General features: G+C 42.2%; 1 protein-coding gene across 2 annotated transcripts; it reads left to right on the top strand.

Moving 5' to 3' along the window:
- The first annotated feature begins 376 nt into the window (after positions 1-376).
- Positions 377-11,760, top strand: wfdc1 (WAP four-disulfide core domain 1). Of its 2 annotated transcripts, none has more exons than XR_011597388.1 (7): positions 377-501; positions 8,322-8,517; positions 8,693-8,776; positions 9,370-9,510; positions 10,033-10,092; positions 10,188-10,247; positions 10,359-11,760. XR_011597388.1 is itself a non-coding variant. In XM_070907668.1 (7 exons), exons 1-6 carry the CDS (start codon positions 406-408, stop codon positions 10,244-10,246), a joined length of 627 nt encoding a protein of 208 aa, XP_070763769.1. In that variant the 5' UTR covers positions 379-405; the 3' UTR covers position 10,247; positions 10,359-11,760. The 2 variants fall into 2 exon arrangements, 1 of the variants encoding a protein (XP_070763769.1); XM_070907668.1 differs by having other exon boundaries at positions 379-501; positions 10,033-10,083.
- Positions 11,761-17,437: the final 5,677 nt, after the last annotated feature.

Genomic DNA, 17,437 nt, shown 5'->3' with positions numbered 1-17,437 from the left:
CAGCTCTCAACAACTGATGCACAGACAGCTGCTGTTTCTCCCTTCCCCTCCTCTTGCTCCCTTAACTATTCTCCTTCTTTCATTTCTTCCCTACACTGCCTCCATTCATCCCCTCTGTACTTTCCCCTTCCTTCCCTCTACTCTGTCATTCTGCCCTGTACTTTTTCCTCAGGCAGATATATAGGCAGGTCCTGTTGGAGGGAGCGGGCTTGTGTAATCTCTGGCTGCACATGAGCACTGGAGAGTTATTGCTTCAGCTGGAAAAAGCAACATAACGGAAGACAAACGCAAACGCATACAGGACAAACTTTGGAATAAGGAGAGGAAGGAGGAATACCTCTGAGGCGGGAAGGGGGGAGAGGGAGGGAGACGCAGAAAGAGTTTGGAGTTGGGGTGACAGAGACCATGCCGGGCTCTGTGGTGCTGCTGCTGCTGTCCCTGTTGGTCCTGTCCACAGGAAGTGATGCCAGAAGAATCAGGAAAAGAGGACTCAACCATAAGGTGGGGCTGCTAACCTCACCTTTGACTTTTGTATATGTGCACGTATGAGTGTGTAGTTTTCTTCTCTATCTCTGTCTTGTGGCTGTTTTCAGAATATCCTCCAAACTGGAAGTAGGTGAAAGCTCACAGCATTACAGTACAATACCGACACTGTTACAGAGAGCTGGTTTCACACAGTGTGTGCAGTTTTGTGGCTTAGGTGAGAGCTGGTCAAGTTGACCTGGTATGAGTGCTTTAATCCAGTAAGAAACAAAAAGAACAGTGGTGTAAATTAACCAAGTACATTCACCCAAGTACTGTACTTAAAGAAATAATTCAACGTAAAACTTATCTTAACAAACAAGATAAAACATATATTGTTTTTCCACTTTGGTTTTTGTATGGATTAAAAAAACAGGCTTGTTGTTTCCCCCTGTCTTTATGCTAAGCTAACCTGCTGCTGGCTGTAGCCTTATACTTACCATCCAGATATGTGTAATTAAGTCTGATTTTGACAAAGTTGTACTTTACACCCATTTTATGCTTTTTTAACTTTTTTTTTCTTATTCCACTACTTCAGCTATAATTATTGGTTGGCTTGCAGATTAAGATTTTGCAAACAAAACGTATGATCACCTTTTAAAATGCGATACATCGTTATAGACCAGACCTCCAAAAGTATATAAAGTAGTCAAAATTAGCTCCATTTCAACCATAAATACACGAATCATATGTTAATGCATCCCTGGTAACAATAATGCAATAATATAATAATGTAGCACAGTACTTTTGGTACTGGTACATTTTACTGGTGAGGCTTCTGTACTTTTATGAAAAATTCTCAATGCAGGACTTTTACTTGCAATGGAGCATTACTACACTGTGTTGCTTCGTTTTCGTATGTAGAGGATCTGAACATTTCCTCCACTGCTGGAAAAGAAATAGTTTGGGAGCTGACACACTTTGATTTTGAAGCATGAAAAATCTACATGGACAGAGTTTTTCAGTTATGATGAGGAGCAGAAAGGGGAGTGTGCAACAGGTTGGAATAAGTTGCTGATTTTCACGTTTCCATATGAGTAATTGAAGGGCACACTGGATGTACAACTTTTGTCTGTGTGTGTGAATGTGTGTGTGTGTGTGTGTGTGTGTGTGTGTTTGTAGTGGATTATTAGGGCAGGAACTGAACTTGCAGACCGGGCCCCTGCTTGTTAACTCAGCTCAGTGTAGCTGATTGATCATCTCTAACAAGGGCTCACTGTAGCGTGCTGCCTTCTCTTTCTTTTTCCCCTCCCTGCAACCTCTCGTGCTTCAATGTTCTCACTTTCTAACCAGTCTACGCCCTCATTGGCCCTTTTCTCTCTCTCGTTCTCTGCCTTTATCTCTCTTCCCCTCTCTCATAAGAATCAGTTACCCTTTCACCCTCTCTCTGCCCTGCTTTCTCATTCCCCTTGCCGGTGTGCCTCTCTCAGCATACCACCCCCAGCTTTCCCTCTCTCAAATCTCTTCTCTCCCGTCTCCTCCTGGTCTCCGAAAGCACCGTCTTGCTGGACTCTGCTTCAAAGCAGCTGTAATTGGAACATGCTGAGACGGCTGTGCAGATGGGGAGTTTGTCTCTTTCCCTCTGAATCTTTTCATCTCTGCATCTTTCAATCTTTAATTTCTTTTAACCACCTTCCCCCCACACACATATACACACACACCCTCAGCCTTGTTCATAACACCGGGGCCGTGCAGAAAGACAAATTATAGTCACTTCACTGTTTCACGTAGGCACTGCACTATGGAATAGTGTGTCTTGAAAGGAAAATTGGTAAAATGTATAACAAACCCAAGACCACCAGCGTGCTCAGTACCTGTGTTGCATTCAAGGTCCCTCTTGTTCTCTGAATACATTAGATTTCACCAGATTTATTTATCTAAATACACACTGAATTCCAATTAGTCAGAACTTTTAGACAAGGCCAATAAGTATCAACATAGAAGAACAACAAGAAGATGGGAACTTGCACAACTTCTTGGTTAGAGATTGTGTGGTCACCTTGAAGTATTTGCAGATACAGAAAGTAAAAGTTAAAGATTTTTAAAACCCCAGGAGCTTAAACTTAGCTCCTGGGGTTAACAACTTAAAAATATATATGAAAGGGATCAGTGACATGCAGTTTTCCTTCACTTGATATTTTGTTTTGACAACTAACTCACCGAAAGTGAATGTCTGCTCATGTCTTTCTTTTTTTCTCACCTGCTTTGAACGGCTGGTGATCTAGCTTTATTGATGAGAGGTATTATTTTCAAATAAGATGTGTAATCACATTCCTCAATGTAGATTGGAAATGCATGATCAAAATGTAAGAAGATTATGAGATCTACACTTTACAATCAATATACAATGTGTTTTAAATTGTTTTCTTTGCCCCTATATCTTACTGCCTTTGATGGCCTGGCCTGAACTTCCTTTATCTTGTATGTAAAGCTCTTACCATAAAGGTGTCTGTTTGACCTCTGGGTCAGATGGTCTTGGGGATCAGAGTCAGGCCACTCTCTCTTATCTAGACTTTCCCCTGCCACAAGGTTCAAAGGTCATGAGTAGCACTTTCCTATTTTGCTCTTTGTGTCTGACAGGGGGAATGCCTGCCAAATAATACAGAGACGTAGCACACACCCACACATATTATCACACACACCTGTGCAGCCATAACACAGTCTGGCTCAGATGCCTGCCCCGGCATGTCAGTGAGCACAAACAGTGTCTGAGGCTACCATCATAAATCTTTACAGTTTCATTTATTTCATGTGATGGGGACCATTGAGAGTGCCAGCACCTGGTATTAAGACAGAGGCCCTGCACATGCTCAGAAACACGTGTACTTCCTGTTCCTGGGCTGGCCGGCTGTTTGACTTGGCCTGGGGCCGTTATGTAAAACGAAACAGATCCATACACTGCTCGTTCACTGAAGGAAATTTGTAGCATTTAAGAAAGTGATACTTTGCAGAGATAAGATTGGTTTACACTATGTGATCACCCCTGATGCTATCAAATAAAAGTAAAGCAAGAGGGTCATTTTGTTAGGAAAATTGTTAGTTTGTCAGCAAATAGTTTGTGGCCTTTAAGGCTGACAGCTGACAAATCCTGGAAATGCATGACAAATGTAGTACAACCATAGCAAGAATTAGCTGTGCAGAGGTCACACCAGCATTTAAAATGGCTAAATTCCTGCTATTTTTATAGCAGCTAATTATAGCTTATTACCTGCGTTGGACCGTTCACTTTTACATGTTTGGCAGACACTTATGAGACAGGAGATGTTGGTACAAATACGTCTTTTGAATAAACTGTGTGAGTTTTTGGCTCACTAGAACTAGCCGAGTTAGTGGTTGGCTCGACACCTACAGCAACTAGCCCTGCAAGTATACGTCACTACGTCACCAATATATCTCACAAAGACCTGCAGTTTAATTTCACCAGACCTTAAGGCTAATAAAATTCACCACAGATAAAATGAATGTGACAGATACAAATAATATGAAGATTGCATGACACATACAAATGTTTGCAATTTCTCATCAATACACACACACACTTCCATACCTAACAAGTCTGGATGAAGTCTAATAAGCTTGTGTTGACATCCTGGTCCACAATCTTCTGGAAGATCTATCTTTAATGCCATTGTTTAGGTGTTATTGTATTGGAAGGGGTATAATGTTGCATATCAACTAAAAGGGGGCTTTGTATGTTAGACTCAGGTAACAAATTTAGATTTTAACATAGAAGACAAGTTAACTAGCCTGGGAACCAGACGCATGTGAAGCTCATGTTTTATTTGCTCTGGCAGATGTGTCTGCCCCCCCCCCTTCAGACAGATTTCCATCCGGCCTGATTCAGGTCGGGCCAATCACAACTGTTTATTTAATGTGGGTTGTGCTGTTGAGGCATTTTCGTAAACAACCAAGATGGCTGCCATTTGATGAACATTCTGAATCCACTATCGCCTCAGTATTACATTAACTGGACAGTAGTTCATGCTACGTACAAATGGTAAGAGTTGACTTCTAAATCATGTCGTGCCAAACATCTGTGTATTATGTTGAACTAGAAGCCATATGAATTGGATGTTGGAAAGTTGGCTGTTTTTTGCAGACTTTGATATTTTGATGTGTGAATTTTGAATTTAAGATGGGAGTTATTGTAGTCAGTCAGTCATCCATCATACCAGTCGTTTTGTGAACTTGTGTGTGCGGCTCTGAGCAGGACTAATCCCAGTCAGATGACGTGAGCCTGCCTGTCAGAAGCACATTACTGGACTTACACTGGAGCAGATCAGTACCATAGATACACAGGCACAAACCAAAAAGACCAACTCATTTCCACATCAACTGCTGCTTCACTTTTTTTTTCACCTGGAGCCTCTCATGTTCCAGACATTCCTTTTATTTGGCTGCAGAGAGATTTTCCACGTTATATCATCTCCAGCGACAGAGAGAAAATTCGTAGCTATTCTGAGTCTGAGTATGTGAGACCACAGACATGTTTGTATCCATAACTCTGCATACCAAAGGACAGACACAGCTGTTCCTAAATACAAAATTATCTGGAAATTGTTCCACTGTTTTTTTTATTTTTAATGTACAAGCTAAAATTTGGTTGTGACTGCTGCACCAACGTGCAGTAACACAGTACCGGAGTTTAGGGGGACCTCTACCATGAGCATCCCTGTTACCTCAGGTTATGACTGACAGGTAGCAGATGCTATTTCAGACTAACACTAATTAGCTGCATTCACACTTGGTTTACCTCCGTCGTGCAGAGTAAACCACACCTTCAGTCTGTTCGTCTGCCGTCACCGCTCTACCAGTATGTTTCCAGTTCAAGGACTGCTTCTACCAGCTGTTTGTCTGTCAGCATGTCTTCCCATCACTCATTGAAACTCTCATCTCCGACTGATTTACAGGCTGTCTGTTTGCCTCACAGTGTATCCTGATACGTCTCTATCTATCTGCACGTCTGTCTGTCTTTTCTGTCAAACTGACTGCTGGTATAGAGACAGGAAATGAGTCCTGACAACCCAAAAGCTAACCAGATGTATGCTGTGGGCTACTTCATTTAGTGGACATGGGAGATCTGGCGCATTGGCGTTGACACTTATATGAAAGAACACAGATTTTCCTTGTTTATGCTAATGTGTGCCCAATTTTGACCCGCAGTACTGTATGTGCATATGTCTGACATTGGGTGTGTTTCCATGTGTCTGTGTGTATGCGCAAAGGAAGGAAAATCTCAGTATCTGTCTGAGATCTCTGCGTGGAACCATGAATGGCCTGATCTCAGTACAGTTATGGAGTCAGGCAGAGTCTCCAGTGGCTTCTCCCCACAAACTCCCCATAAATACACAGAGCAAGAGCACTAAAAAGAGAGACAGGGAAAGACTGACTGAAAGAGAGAAAGAGCAGTTTGAGATCAATCGCTACAGCCACCATCATGCCATCGCTTTTCAACACCAAAGAGTGTTTCAGACAGAGTCAGACAGAGACAGACAGACAGAGAGGGGGGAAATATGCCCACAGATAGACATGAACATCACACACAGGCCTACTGGCAGTCTCCCTACAGCAGACAGGAGTGTAAACAAACAATGTGGAACATCAGAGAGATGAGCGCAGGATTGTGTGATAGAGCTCAGCATGTGGAGCATGGCGGCCCTTCTGGCATACAAAGACATGAAGGCAGCAGAGAAGACACAAGAGGAGCCCTGTGAGGGAAGCAGTTAAAGTAAGAACTGAATGACAGACATGTCGGCAAAAGTGCAGTAAAAAAAGGAAAGTAAAAAAGTATGTTAGAAGTAGCATCTGTAAAGTTGGCAAGTTTAAGGCTCAAGGATCAATACAGTAAATAGCTTCTGCAATAGTACAGTATTCATGTTTACAAGCAAGCTCACACTTTACGCATGCAAACACACAGTCATATAAACAGGAAGGGCACACATGACCTTTTGTAGGAGACGTTTGCAGGAGACTTTAGGAGCAGATCGGATATGAGACAAGAGGAGACGACAGTAGTTATTATGTCATTATCCAATCACAGCAGACTTTGTAGTCCTCATTCATAGATTTAATTGCACCAGGAGACTTTGTGAACCACTGTGGGTCTACTTACTACTTGAGAGTGATGAATGAAGAGTATGAAGGACCTGCAGGCTACAGTGTGTGGAAGCATGGACAAGTCGCCTGATAATTCTTTGTGGATTTGTCACTATGAGTGACACCTTTTACATTTCACATAGTCATTTGATCCTTTGTTAATATAAACATATTGTTTAGAGCAACTTTAATCACCAAAGCATAAGTAAACAAGGCTAAGAATCTGACCAAGGCTTCAGATACATTTCAGTCAGCACCGGAAAAATATTGAAATTTGAAACCCAGCACCACAAGTGATGTACAATGATAAAAGTAATCGCTCTTTTAATACGGACCCCAAACTCTCACCTCAAAGCTACTTACAATAATATGCAGGATCTCAAAGTAACATTTACAAGCTCTGACTGTGACGGCCACACATTGCTCCCTCCATCCCTCCGTGGTGTGAATCAAACCCCCCACCCTCCAAGAACCATCCACCCACTAAGCTCGCAGCTGCCAGAACGAGTTAATGTGTCTTTAAAGTGAACCCACATACAGTGTGAGTGATACTGCATCAGCGCCAAACATTTGCTTTCGTTTTTCTGGTTGGTTTGTAAGAGGGTCCAGTGAGCCTGCCAAATAAACAGCACAGTTTTAATGACCGTGCGCAACCCACAAGCTGATTATCTAATTACTAATCTAGTGTAGAAAAAAACACCCATCTCTCTCTCTCTCTCTCTCTCTCTCTCTCTCGCTCTCTCGCTCTCTCTCTCTCTCGCTCTCTCTCTCTCTCTCTCTCTCTCTCTGAGAAACCATCCCTGGTGAATGGCTGAGACTAGAAAGTCAGAGAAATTTACCCACATGACTGAAAAGACATACATTCAGAAAAACTGTGACAAGCTGGGATTAACTGGAAACTTGATCACGCTGTAGCTTGTTGTACAAAAGCAAATACAGTGTATGAGAAAAATATTTAGTGAAGGCCAGCATCTTGGGATTTTGTTGTAATATTTCCCATGTGTACATAACCCAGAACAATGAATGGTTGTTTAAACTGTGGCACAAAATATGTGATATCTGACACACAAATTCTGTCCAGGACACGTCCAAACCAACTGAGTAGGAATCAATAAAGAACTGCAGCTTGGTAAGAACTATTAAATCACAGACACCATGGCTGTGATACAGATCCCATTATGTTCGCCTCTGCAAAGCATGCAAGAGCAGATCTTCTCAGCAACAGTGGGAAAAGTGTGTGTGTGTGTGTGTGTGTGTGTGTGTGTGTGTGTGTGTGTGTGTGTGTGTGTGTGCGCACGTAGGCCTACACTTTATGTAGCCAAATCTGCCGAAGAGCGTGAAGTGTGACCTTGCTTGGCTCAGGGTCCTGTGGCCTACGTTCTCCCTCTCAGACTCACCAGCTATGTGTTTGTTCCCACAGTGAATCACCTTCCCGGTTCAGATCAAGACGTTAGCAGGCAGGCATGCATACTAAAGCCAAACATTCAGTGTCTTTGCTATAGCTCTACTGTGCTGAAAAGTGATCACTCAGGTCCATTGCTGCCCTCTGGTGGTTAAAAAGTGAAATTGACCCAGAACCTCTGCTGTTATTATTTAGAGTAGATGATATTAATAATATTATTTGGAACGAGGGCATCACCCAGGGCAGAAATCAACCACATCTACATTCCCATTCATTTATTGTCGCTTTTTCTGTCTCTCAGGACTATGAGTACCCCAACCACCCCCAGTCCACACAGCACCAGAAGAATGACCGGTGTCCGCCGCCACCCCAGATGCTGCCAGAAAGAGCTTGTGAGGTGCCGGGCTGCCGCTCAGACTCAGAGTGTGAGCGCCATAAACGCTGCTGCTACAATGGTTGCATCTACGCCTGCCTGGAGTCTGTTCAGCCGCCACCAGGTCAGCAGAACCAACAGCCAGATGGGCACACACACACAGGAGCGTGTTACAACTGTCTGGGCCTTAAATTACTTTGGATGACATGGAAATTAGTCAGTTTTTATAATGTAGTTAGTATTTTAATAGCTGTGTGTGCATGCGTGTGTGTGTGTGTGTGTGTGTGTATTCTGAACAGTGTTGGACTGGCTGGTGCAGCCCAAGCCTCGGTGGCTGGGGGGTAATGGCTGGCTGTTAGATGGCCCTGAGGAGGTTCTACAGGGTGAGTAGTACACACACCTGACCAGTCACTGAGGTCTCAATGATCACACTGCATCTTCACAAATTCGTCAAATGTAAATGCCTTTTCCCAGTGAGTTAATTCAGCACACTTTGGTTTGATTTCCCTTTAGTTCTACCCTCTGATATGTGTACATACAGGTGATGTGCATTTTTGTGTCATTTTTTGGGGTTGTTTTAACTCTTGCAGTAGCAACTATGAGCTGTTTGTAGTGCAATGAAAAGCTCCCAGCGATCTAAAACATCAGCAGTAAAAGTTACATTTTGGTGTCCATCCTTTAGAATCATAAAGGAAATGCTTACGTTTCTTACTGTTTATTCTTACTGTTCCCATTGACTTGTCATTCTGCTTTTCTTCAGTGAATGTAAAAGGTTCGAATAGGTTTTCTGGTGTTTGCAGAATTGGCATTCTGGGTGGGAAATGTAGAAAACAATCAATCAATCAAGTAGAAGTAAGAAGTAGACCGTTTTAGGGAAGGCGAATAACCACATGATAACCACAAAACCACAAAATAACCCTGGTGTATTTCACGTTTGTTATTTCTTCCAATGCACAGTATGTTTTCTGCCCACTAGCTGAGGCCTGCAGCACGACTGAGGATGGAGATGAGCCTCTTCACTGTCCGACAGGCTACGAGTGCCACATCATCAACCCAGGAAACCCTGCCGCTGGCATCCCCAACCGGGGGCAGTGCATCAAGCAACGTGGCAACTCCGGTATGGTTACTTCTGCTAGAGTACTTCTGGTAGCTGAAACAGCTGAATGATTAGCTATGTGATTGTGTTATGACGTTGAATCCAGGCCTTTAACACACATCATATCTTCATTTCATTTGTACTGTACTAACTAATATCCTGGTTGCCAGATAAAATGTCTCTCCAAATTATGTGCACTTATAAAGCACAAAGGGACAGAGACAGGATACTGGGCTGTGCCAGCTTCTGTCTCTGAGTCTGGCCTGGCATCTCTTGGCAGATCACATGCTGACAGGCACCAAGTTTCTCCCATTAAATAGATCTAAAAAAAAAACTGGACTGACCTGGCAACTCATTAGACTGCCTCAACTTGTCATCTGTGGCTGAAGCTGTCGGCAGAAATATTAAACTTTTGATTTAATCAGAAGAACAGTCTACTTTATTTGCATCTTAATTGCAATTTAAGCAAGCGGAATGTGTATGATATGGAGGTTATATGTCAGTTTTTTATTTTGTTTTTCCATTTGGCGATTTCATTTACAGATGGACGTGGTCTGAGGCACAAATACTTCAAGGACTACAAGGACTACTTAGGTAAGTGAGGTAATGTGGACACCTTGAAAACCTGCGCTATTAATGAAGCAGAAATAGCGCCAATCTGCCTGACATGATGATGATGATGGCTCTTTCACTGACAGGTACCAGTTCTAACAATGCAGTAGGCTACGAAAAACATCATCACAAGCACCTGGGATGAAGTACGTTTTCAGCCACTTTGAACTATCATGTCTCATTTAAGAACCGCAGACCTCTGCACCGTTATCTCCCTGTAGACAAAGCCTTGTGTTTTTCGTTGTATCTGCTCTCAGATCAACCTGACCTCAGCCTCAGCTACGACCACAACACAACCTCAGACATCAGCTCCAGTCCTGTTCTCGATCCTGCTCTCATCACACCTGAACCAGGATCAGATCTGACCTTTTTATCCAGACCTACAGCTGCTACCTCCTCTTTGCAAAGCCCTGTCTTGCGGCCTGTTCTCAGTCTCGAAGCCCTTTGGGAGACAAGTCTGACGTGCCTACAGAACACAGCCAAAGAAATAAGTGCTCTTGCTTTCTCTCTGTCTGTGAAAGGATGGAGCAGAGGGTTTTGACAGTGAAGCAGAGGAGAGAAGGGCAGGGTGCACACCAAAGCAAATGTCTCAAAAGGAAATAAGGAACCAATGCCATTTTGTTTTTCATTTCTTTACAACCCTCTCCCTCCCTGCAACTCATTCATACCTTCGCACACAAACACTCTCTAACCTTAAGGCTCGGTCAGCAGAGAAAATCAAGACCATGTGGCCCTGTTACTCATTCTCAGAAGGATGGTGCTCAAATTTCCTGATCTGCAATCTGGAAAAGTTTTATAGCCAAATAGTATAAATTCCAGCTGTAGTGGCTGCATGTTTAAATCAAATCCAAATGTGCTTTAACATTCTCACTAATAACTCCAATTAAAAGAATAAATGCCGTGTGAATGTGTGGATTGTGTCAGTTTTAAATGATTTGGAACAGCTGGAGATTAGTTCCAGCCAGCAGATGCTGCCTGTTACTTCATTTCTATGAAAAGCAAAATTAGAAAAAGATAAAATTGTCTACTTGAGAGGTTCATTAAGTAGAGATGTAAATTTAAAGGGATACTCTACCTATGAAGGAGGAAACCTTTAACAGCTATTAAAAACACATTTAAATTAGCCTACAAAGGGCAAGTGTTTGAGACTGAAAAGATTGGATTACCCCTTTAAACTTCAACTCTGTATATATTATGAAATACATTGACTTAAGTGACAGTTTTGAATGAAACAAATCATATAACAAATATCTAGTTTGAACAATTTCGAATAATCATACTACATCATTTCAAAACAATCCAGTCCTGACACTATCACGACCTCTGTTGTTGTACAGACATGGTCATAAAAAGGACTTTTGCACAGAGCAGATATTTAAAACTGGTGAAAAGATCTTCTGTGTCATTCACAAACATACCTTGCTTCAGTCAACTGCTCAACTTAAGTTATCTCTGTTATCAGTTCAAATGGTGCTCAGTTTCATTGCTGCCTATAATAACAGAAGAATAAGCTGGTCACACAATAAGCTGAAGGTGTCAAACACAAGCTGTAACCATTCTCTATATGTGCAGAACTAAAGTGATGTCTGAATGTTGCCATCTGACTGGTGCTGTAATGTTGCTTCGTGTATTCTGAATAAACCACATTGTTGGACTCTTGAGCTTTGTGGTGTTTTTCTGTTGTCAAATACTCTCAGGATTCAGGACTAAGTGATGATAAAATAACATGAAGATCACAATGCCATTGCAATCTTTTTGTCAAGTCAAGTGTTCGGATAGTCTTCCTGATCCTGTTTTGTTGTTATTCTTTAGTTTCCAATTGCAGTAACTTCTAAAATAAGGCCTAGAGAAGACCGTTTCATGATATCCAAAGCAAAGTGAAAAATTGTTTAATTTCACAATTATTTCACTGACACTGACACTGAGGAAAATGTGTAATCGTAATCGTCTAATTGTAATCTAAATTGTATTTCAAAAACATGTCATATTGGTCCAGTAGCATTATCTATTGTTTAAAGCGTCTTTGGGTATCTTAAAAAGCACTCTGTAAAAGCAAAATGTATTATTATATCATCATTAGTAAATGTTTTCTTCCAGGATAGAGGTGCTTGCAGCATGCCAGCATCAGGCGTATCAGATGCACAAGTTTTGGTAAACTAAATGAGTTCTTTTCAGTCCAACCAAGCAGAAGACGATGGGAGGCAGACGGACCACGCCTGGTGCTAATCAGCCAATCATTGATGGAGAGAAGAGCAGATGTTTGTTTAAGCTAATCAAGCTTTTGACAGACATCATGATGAAATGTGTCAAGTTATGACAAATTATAATGTCTGCTGTAACAACAAAAAAAAGACATTTAGATACAGCAAATGGTTCGGGCTGTGAGGCAATAATTGCTGTTCTTGAATTGTTTATAAGGCCTACACTGATTAACTTAAGTGTCAGTATGTAGTTCCCTCTGAGTCATTAGGAGGGCTCTGTTTGGACTTTTGGGGGATAAAGCAGAGTTTCATTTCACAATAAAGAGACAAGTCCCTCATAAAAGATTCACACCGTATCCATTACAGGTGACTGAGTGCTTTCCCATCTCATCATCTGCTTTATATCCACAAATCACAGGCAGACAGAGAAGGAACATGTAACTTCGTCCTTTTTTATTATAAATGTGTCCATTATACATACAGTATACATCATATTCCATCACATATATTCAATCAACACAAAAATGAAACAAACCTCTTCCATCCCATTTCGTCCATTTCCTATGCCTTACTTTATCTCCTGGTACAGTATAGGGATTACATTTAAAAACAAAAGCATTCTGAGTGGGAAATTTACATGTTAAAATCTACATTAACCTTTCCAATTTAAGTATTTACTTTGTCTTCTTAAGAAAGCATCTTCTTAAGCATGTCTAGAAGTTTACATCCCTGGTGTAAAATCAAGCTTGGCACAGTCGGGGGACGGTGTGTTAGCCTAACGATGACCTACAGTAGCCTGTGTGGAAAACGTATAGCCCAGTGGGTGTCTGTCTCTCCCTCTGTCTCGCGCTCTCCTCCTCTCTCCTCTCTTTCACACACGTGCGCGCGCGCACAGGCACGCACGTAGGCACCTGCCTAAAAGCCGCGTCAGAGGGGGGGGGGGGGAAGGGAGAATCAAATTGTCAGTGAGCACTTAGTGTGGCGAGTATAACAGCCATTGTGTTGTGGATAAGCCGGTGGTGGCAACGCTCCGCAGCACAGACTGTCCGCCGTGTGTTACCTCCGGCTCGCAGCCTACAAACTAACTGTTGGGCATGTCGCGCATGACCGCTTCATCACTGCCACCTTGTTGATGTATTTCACCATGAGCGCGTCGAACAAGTCCTCCGAGAAAAGGTTAGTGCGATATTCACCTTCAGGTTTGGGAGCAATAAATTACATTTTCGTAGTTTAGTTTGCCAAATTAATGTAGCCTAAAGTGTCTATTAGATGTTACTTTTGTTTATTTTTCGTTTACAAAAGTTACTTATCTTCGGGTGATCACTTTACTTTACTGAACGAGACACTTAACCCTATTGGTGGTTAAGTTGAGCACCGGAAACTGTCTGACTGATATGATACTTCTATAAAGAGCTTCAGAATAAGACAAACCAAGCATGTGCCCAGAAGGTGTCAGTGTAGTTTAAAAGGCTGCCCCATTGGAAAAGGCTCTCCATCTTACAGCTGTGACTGTCTATAAGAGCTCACAAATTCATGTCATCTAAACATTGTGTTGTTTAATATGCTCCCCATCTCAGTCAAGGTCAAGGGCGGCAAGGACAGCATTAGTTGTTTTGTATGAGGGATTTATTTTTGAACCCTTAGGCAATACATATTGGTATCATTGAAGAATAGTTTCCATGCATATGCAGTGTGCCTCATGTGCAGTCATATTAAACTCAGATTTTTCCTTTGGACAGAAATTGCCCCAAAAATAAGCTGGATAAGCTATTAAAGGAGAGAAAAGGCACCTTTCCTCTGCTGATCAAGGTAGGAGGATAGCTAAACCTTCCTGATGAATGTATCATGTGTCAATTTTGAATTTTGTCTTTGATAGGCTTGTGTTTTGTTTTGTTTTTTCTTGTCAGCCTGACTGCTTCAGTATATCACTCTAAGTTATAGTGGTGGCCATGTTCTTGTGGGCCTCACAAGCAACACGACACCCTGTGTTGATCTGCAGGACATTAAATAAATGTTATTTAGGTGATTGTATGCACTCAGCAGAAGTGATTTATTAGGGAACATACTCTACCTTGGTGTTCTTGGCCTGCACCACTGAACCATCTGAGAGAGGTGCCCTTTTCCTATTCGCAAATGTTGGGAGAGCAAAACTACCCGACCCTTAGCCATTACGAGGCCACATACTGTATCTGAGATCCTCTGCGCAGACACCACCTGGGTTAACCCCGTCATCCCCTCCTCTTGGAAAGTTCCACAACTTTCAGCTCTGCCCTACAAGGACACATTCACGCAGCAGTGGACTGATTTGCCCCCTCCCCTCCTGCGTGGAGGGATTAGAGCGTTTCAAAAGCTTCTCAAACTGCCCTCACTGAGCTCCTATAGGACCTTTTTCTTACTGTTGATGAAACGTAAAAAATGTATACCGTTTGGACCTCTTTGCCATGAGGTCTGACAAGCCAGTGGAGCAGGAATGACTAAGTCCCTTTGATGTGAAAAATTGTAAAGGACACTGCTGGTAGTCTCACTCTAAAGCTACCTGGCCTCAGGCTTTATTCAGGCTGTATTCATAACCGAGCCGTTTGATGAGGAAACGGATGAATAGGGAGGAAACACAATGCAGATAACAAACATGGAACATCAGATTCAGATAATAGAAATGAATGAAAGGCTCCCTTTTGTGTTTGTATGTGCACGTGTGTCTGTGAGGGAGGGGTTTTTTGAATGACCTACAGAAGAGGATAAGTCACAGCAATAATATGGATCATGCACATTGTCAGTAATATAAATATCAAATCAAGCGCAGACTTTATTGTTCTGTCTTACATGCAGAGCATAGCATACTGCAGGGTGTGTTGGCCTAAATCTTTAATGCTTAATCCCATCATGGTCCTCTTATTTGCTTTGATCTCATAGCATAGATATTCTCATCAATTAGCAGTGCCCCTGCCAATTGGTTGTTATGCCAAAAGACACAAGATAAGGCCGCCGAAAATCTTTTGAACACCAAGTGAGAAATTGGAAAGAGCTGAATCTGAGGCATCATTTGAAGCTGTTAGGGTTTATAGCGTGAGTGAATTCCGCGTTCAGGGTGTCAGTTCAAAGGATATTCTCTCCTTCTAAGTTAGAGAGCATTTGCGTCATTACAAAATACAGACGCAAGCAGCTGCTCTCAGCAGATGCACCGTACTCGTTCAAGATGTGAAATGCCCTGAGACTGTAGCAGGCAGTGTGTTTTCACGTTTGTAGCTTTTACATGATATGACTCACTGCTGAAGTCCACCATTGGCATTTAAGCCTTATTTTTATATCAGAAAGAAAGTCAGATCCTTCCAATAAAGTGGTGCATTATACAATACGGACATACATGACTTATTTTTGGGCATTCGTCCACTCGCTGAAGACTAATTTTTGCTTTGTGCCAAAATATTAATACTGTTGTAGGTATCAGGCAGCAGGCAACACTGATGTATTGGAGCCTTTATGCAGGATTACACTCTCTGTCCAGTGATTTTACTATTGTCTTAACTATATTCTAGGGTTCTGAAGTTGCAGGAAACAGGCTTACTAATTATTTTCATTATCGATTAATGTACCAATTATTTTCTCAGTTAATCTGTTAATAGTTTGGTCTGTAAAATATTAGAAAATAGTGGAAAATATTTGTCACAGTTTTCCAGAACCCAGGGGGATGTCTTCAACAGTCCAAAACTATAAAACATATATTCAGTTTACAATGGTATAAAACAGAGGAAAAACAGCTAATCGTCTCATTGGAGAAGCTGGAACCAGAGAATGGTTGGCGTTTTTGCTTAAAAAATGGCGGACCTCTGATTGCAACCCTATATAAAAACAATGTCACGACTCTCTTTTAGATCATGGCCTTGATTATGTTTTATGCGCTTCATGACCTGCTTTAGAGTATTGTTTATCAGGCGAGACCCATGCACCTGGCCCAGCCTTCACCCCCACAGACTGTGGAATAGGGAGTGTGCCTCCCCATTATTCTGATGAACCCTGCCCCTGATAGGGTTTCTCATCACAGCTTTGTCCCTCGTTGACACCGGACCCCCTGAATTAAAGCCGGTCATTTAGAGAGAGAGAGAGAGAGAGCTCACCTCTGCCGAATTACACTCTGATATCAGTGTCACTGAGCGCAGGGTTCACACTGCCACTGTATAAATTAGATTATAACCAATATAAGCTATCTTGAAATTCTTTCTAATCACCTCTCCACTTATTTCTACTTCTCCATGCGGGTGCCGTGAGCATAAGATTGTGCTGCCATATGTGCAGTTTAAGTTGTGTCCATGTTTATGCATGCTTCCTAGCGTTCACTTGTGCCAACAGAAAGGCCTCTGGCTTGTTGCGAGGGCCGTCACATGGCCCGTGCTTCTCAGCATGTGAATCTCCATGTTCTGCTAGCACCATAATAGATCCAGACATAGCAGCATCCTCTCTGCTATGGATGAGTGTTATCCCTCCCACTGGTCCACACTGCGAAAGCCTGGCCAGCGCTTGGCCTCACACTGCTGAGGCTGAGCCTACTTGTGCTTCCATGTCACAAGTAGGCACAGCTGCAGGTTTTCATGGTGAGGAGGTGTTACTCCAGAGAGCTGGGCAGAGACACTCCCCAAGTCTGATAAACATTAATTGGATTCACAAAGAATGCTAGGTAAACAGCCACCCAGGGAGTTTTGTTAATGAGTGCCTGGCTTGGTTGCATGAAGTGTCTGTTTTCCTTTAACAGTGAGTCATGCAATTCAGCGCTGTTCAACAGGGTATGCCAGCGTCCTCCCCCGTCGCACCCTCTCCTTCCATTTACATCGGCTCAGCAGCGTTGTTGTGTAATGATGTGTGAGGTCTTATCTAAAATATTGTTATATAAGAGGAGGTTATTCTCTGTTTGGTTGTGTTGTTTTTACTGCAGACCACTTTGTAACTGTGATTTGTGTGATATAAATAAAATGTCCTCCTCTTTTTCTTCTTCTTCCTATTTTTTAATAAATGATAATTGTGTTACATAATTGTGATCACAATAATCAGGGTTAACCTTTTAGCCATGCCTGTGTTGGTCTCACAGGCCAGAGTGTGTCAGTATATACCTGTAGCGTCGAAGCATTGAATGAGAAAGGCCT

This window comes from Enoplosus armatus, chromosome 6, assembly GCF_043641665.1.
Source record: "Enoplosus armatus isolate fEnoArm2 chromosome 6, fEnoArm2.hap1, whole genome shotgun sequence".
In the NCBI taxonomy this organism is placed as follows: domain Eukaryota; kingdom Metazoa; phylum Chordata; class Actinopteri; order Centrarchiformes; family Enoplosidae; genus Enoplosus; species Enoplosus armatus.
The sequence above is the reverse complement of the archived record's forward strand: the minus strand, read 5'-3'. Positions and strand labels throughout refer to the sequence as shown.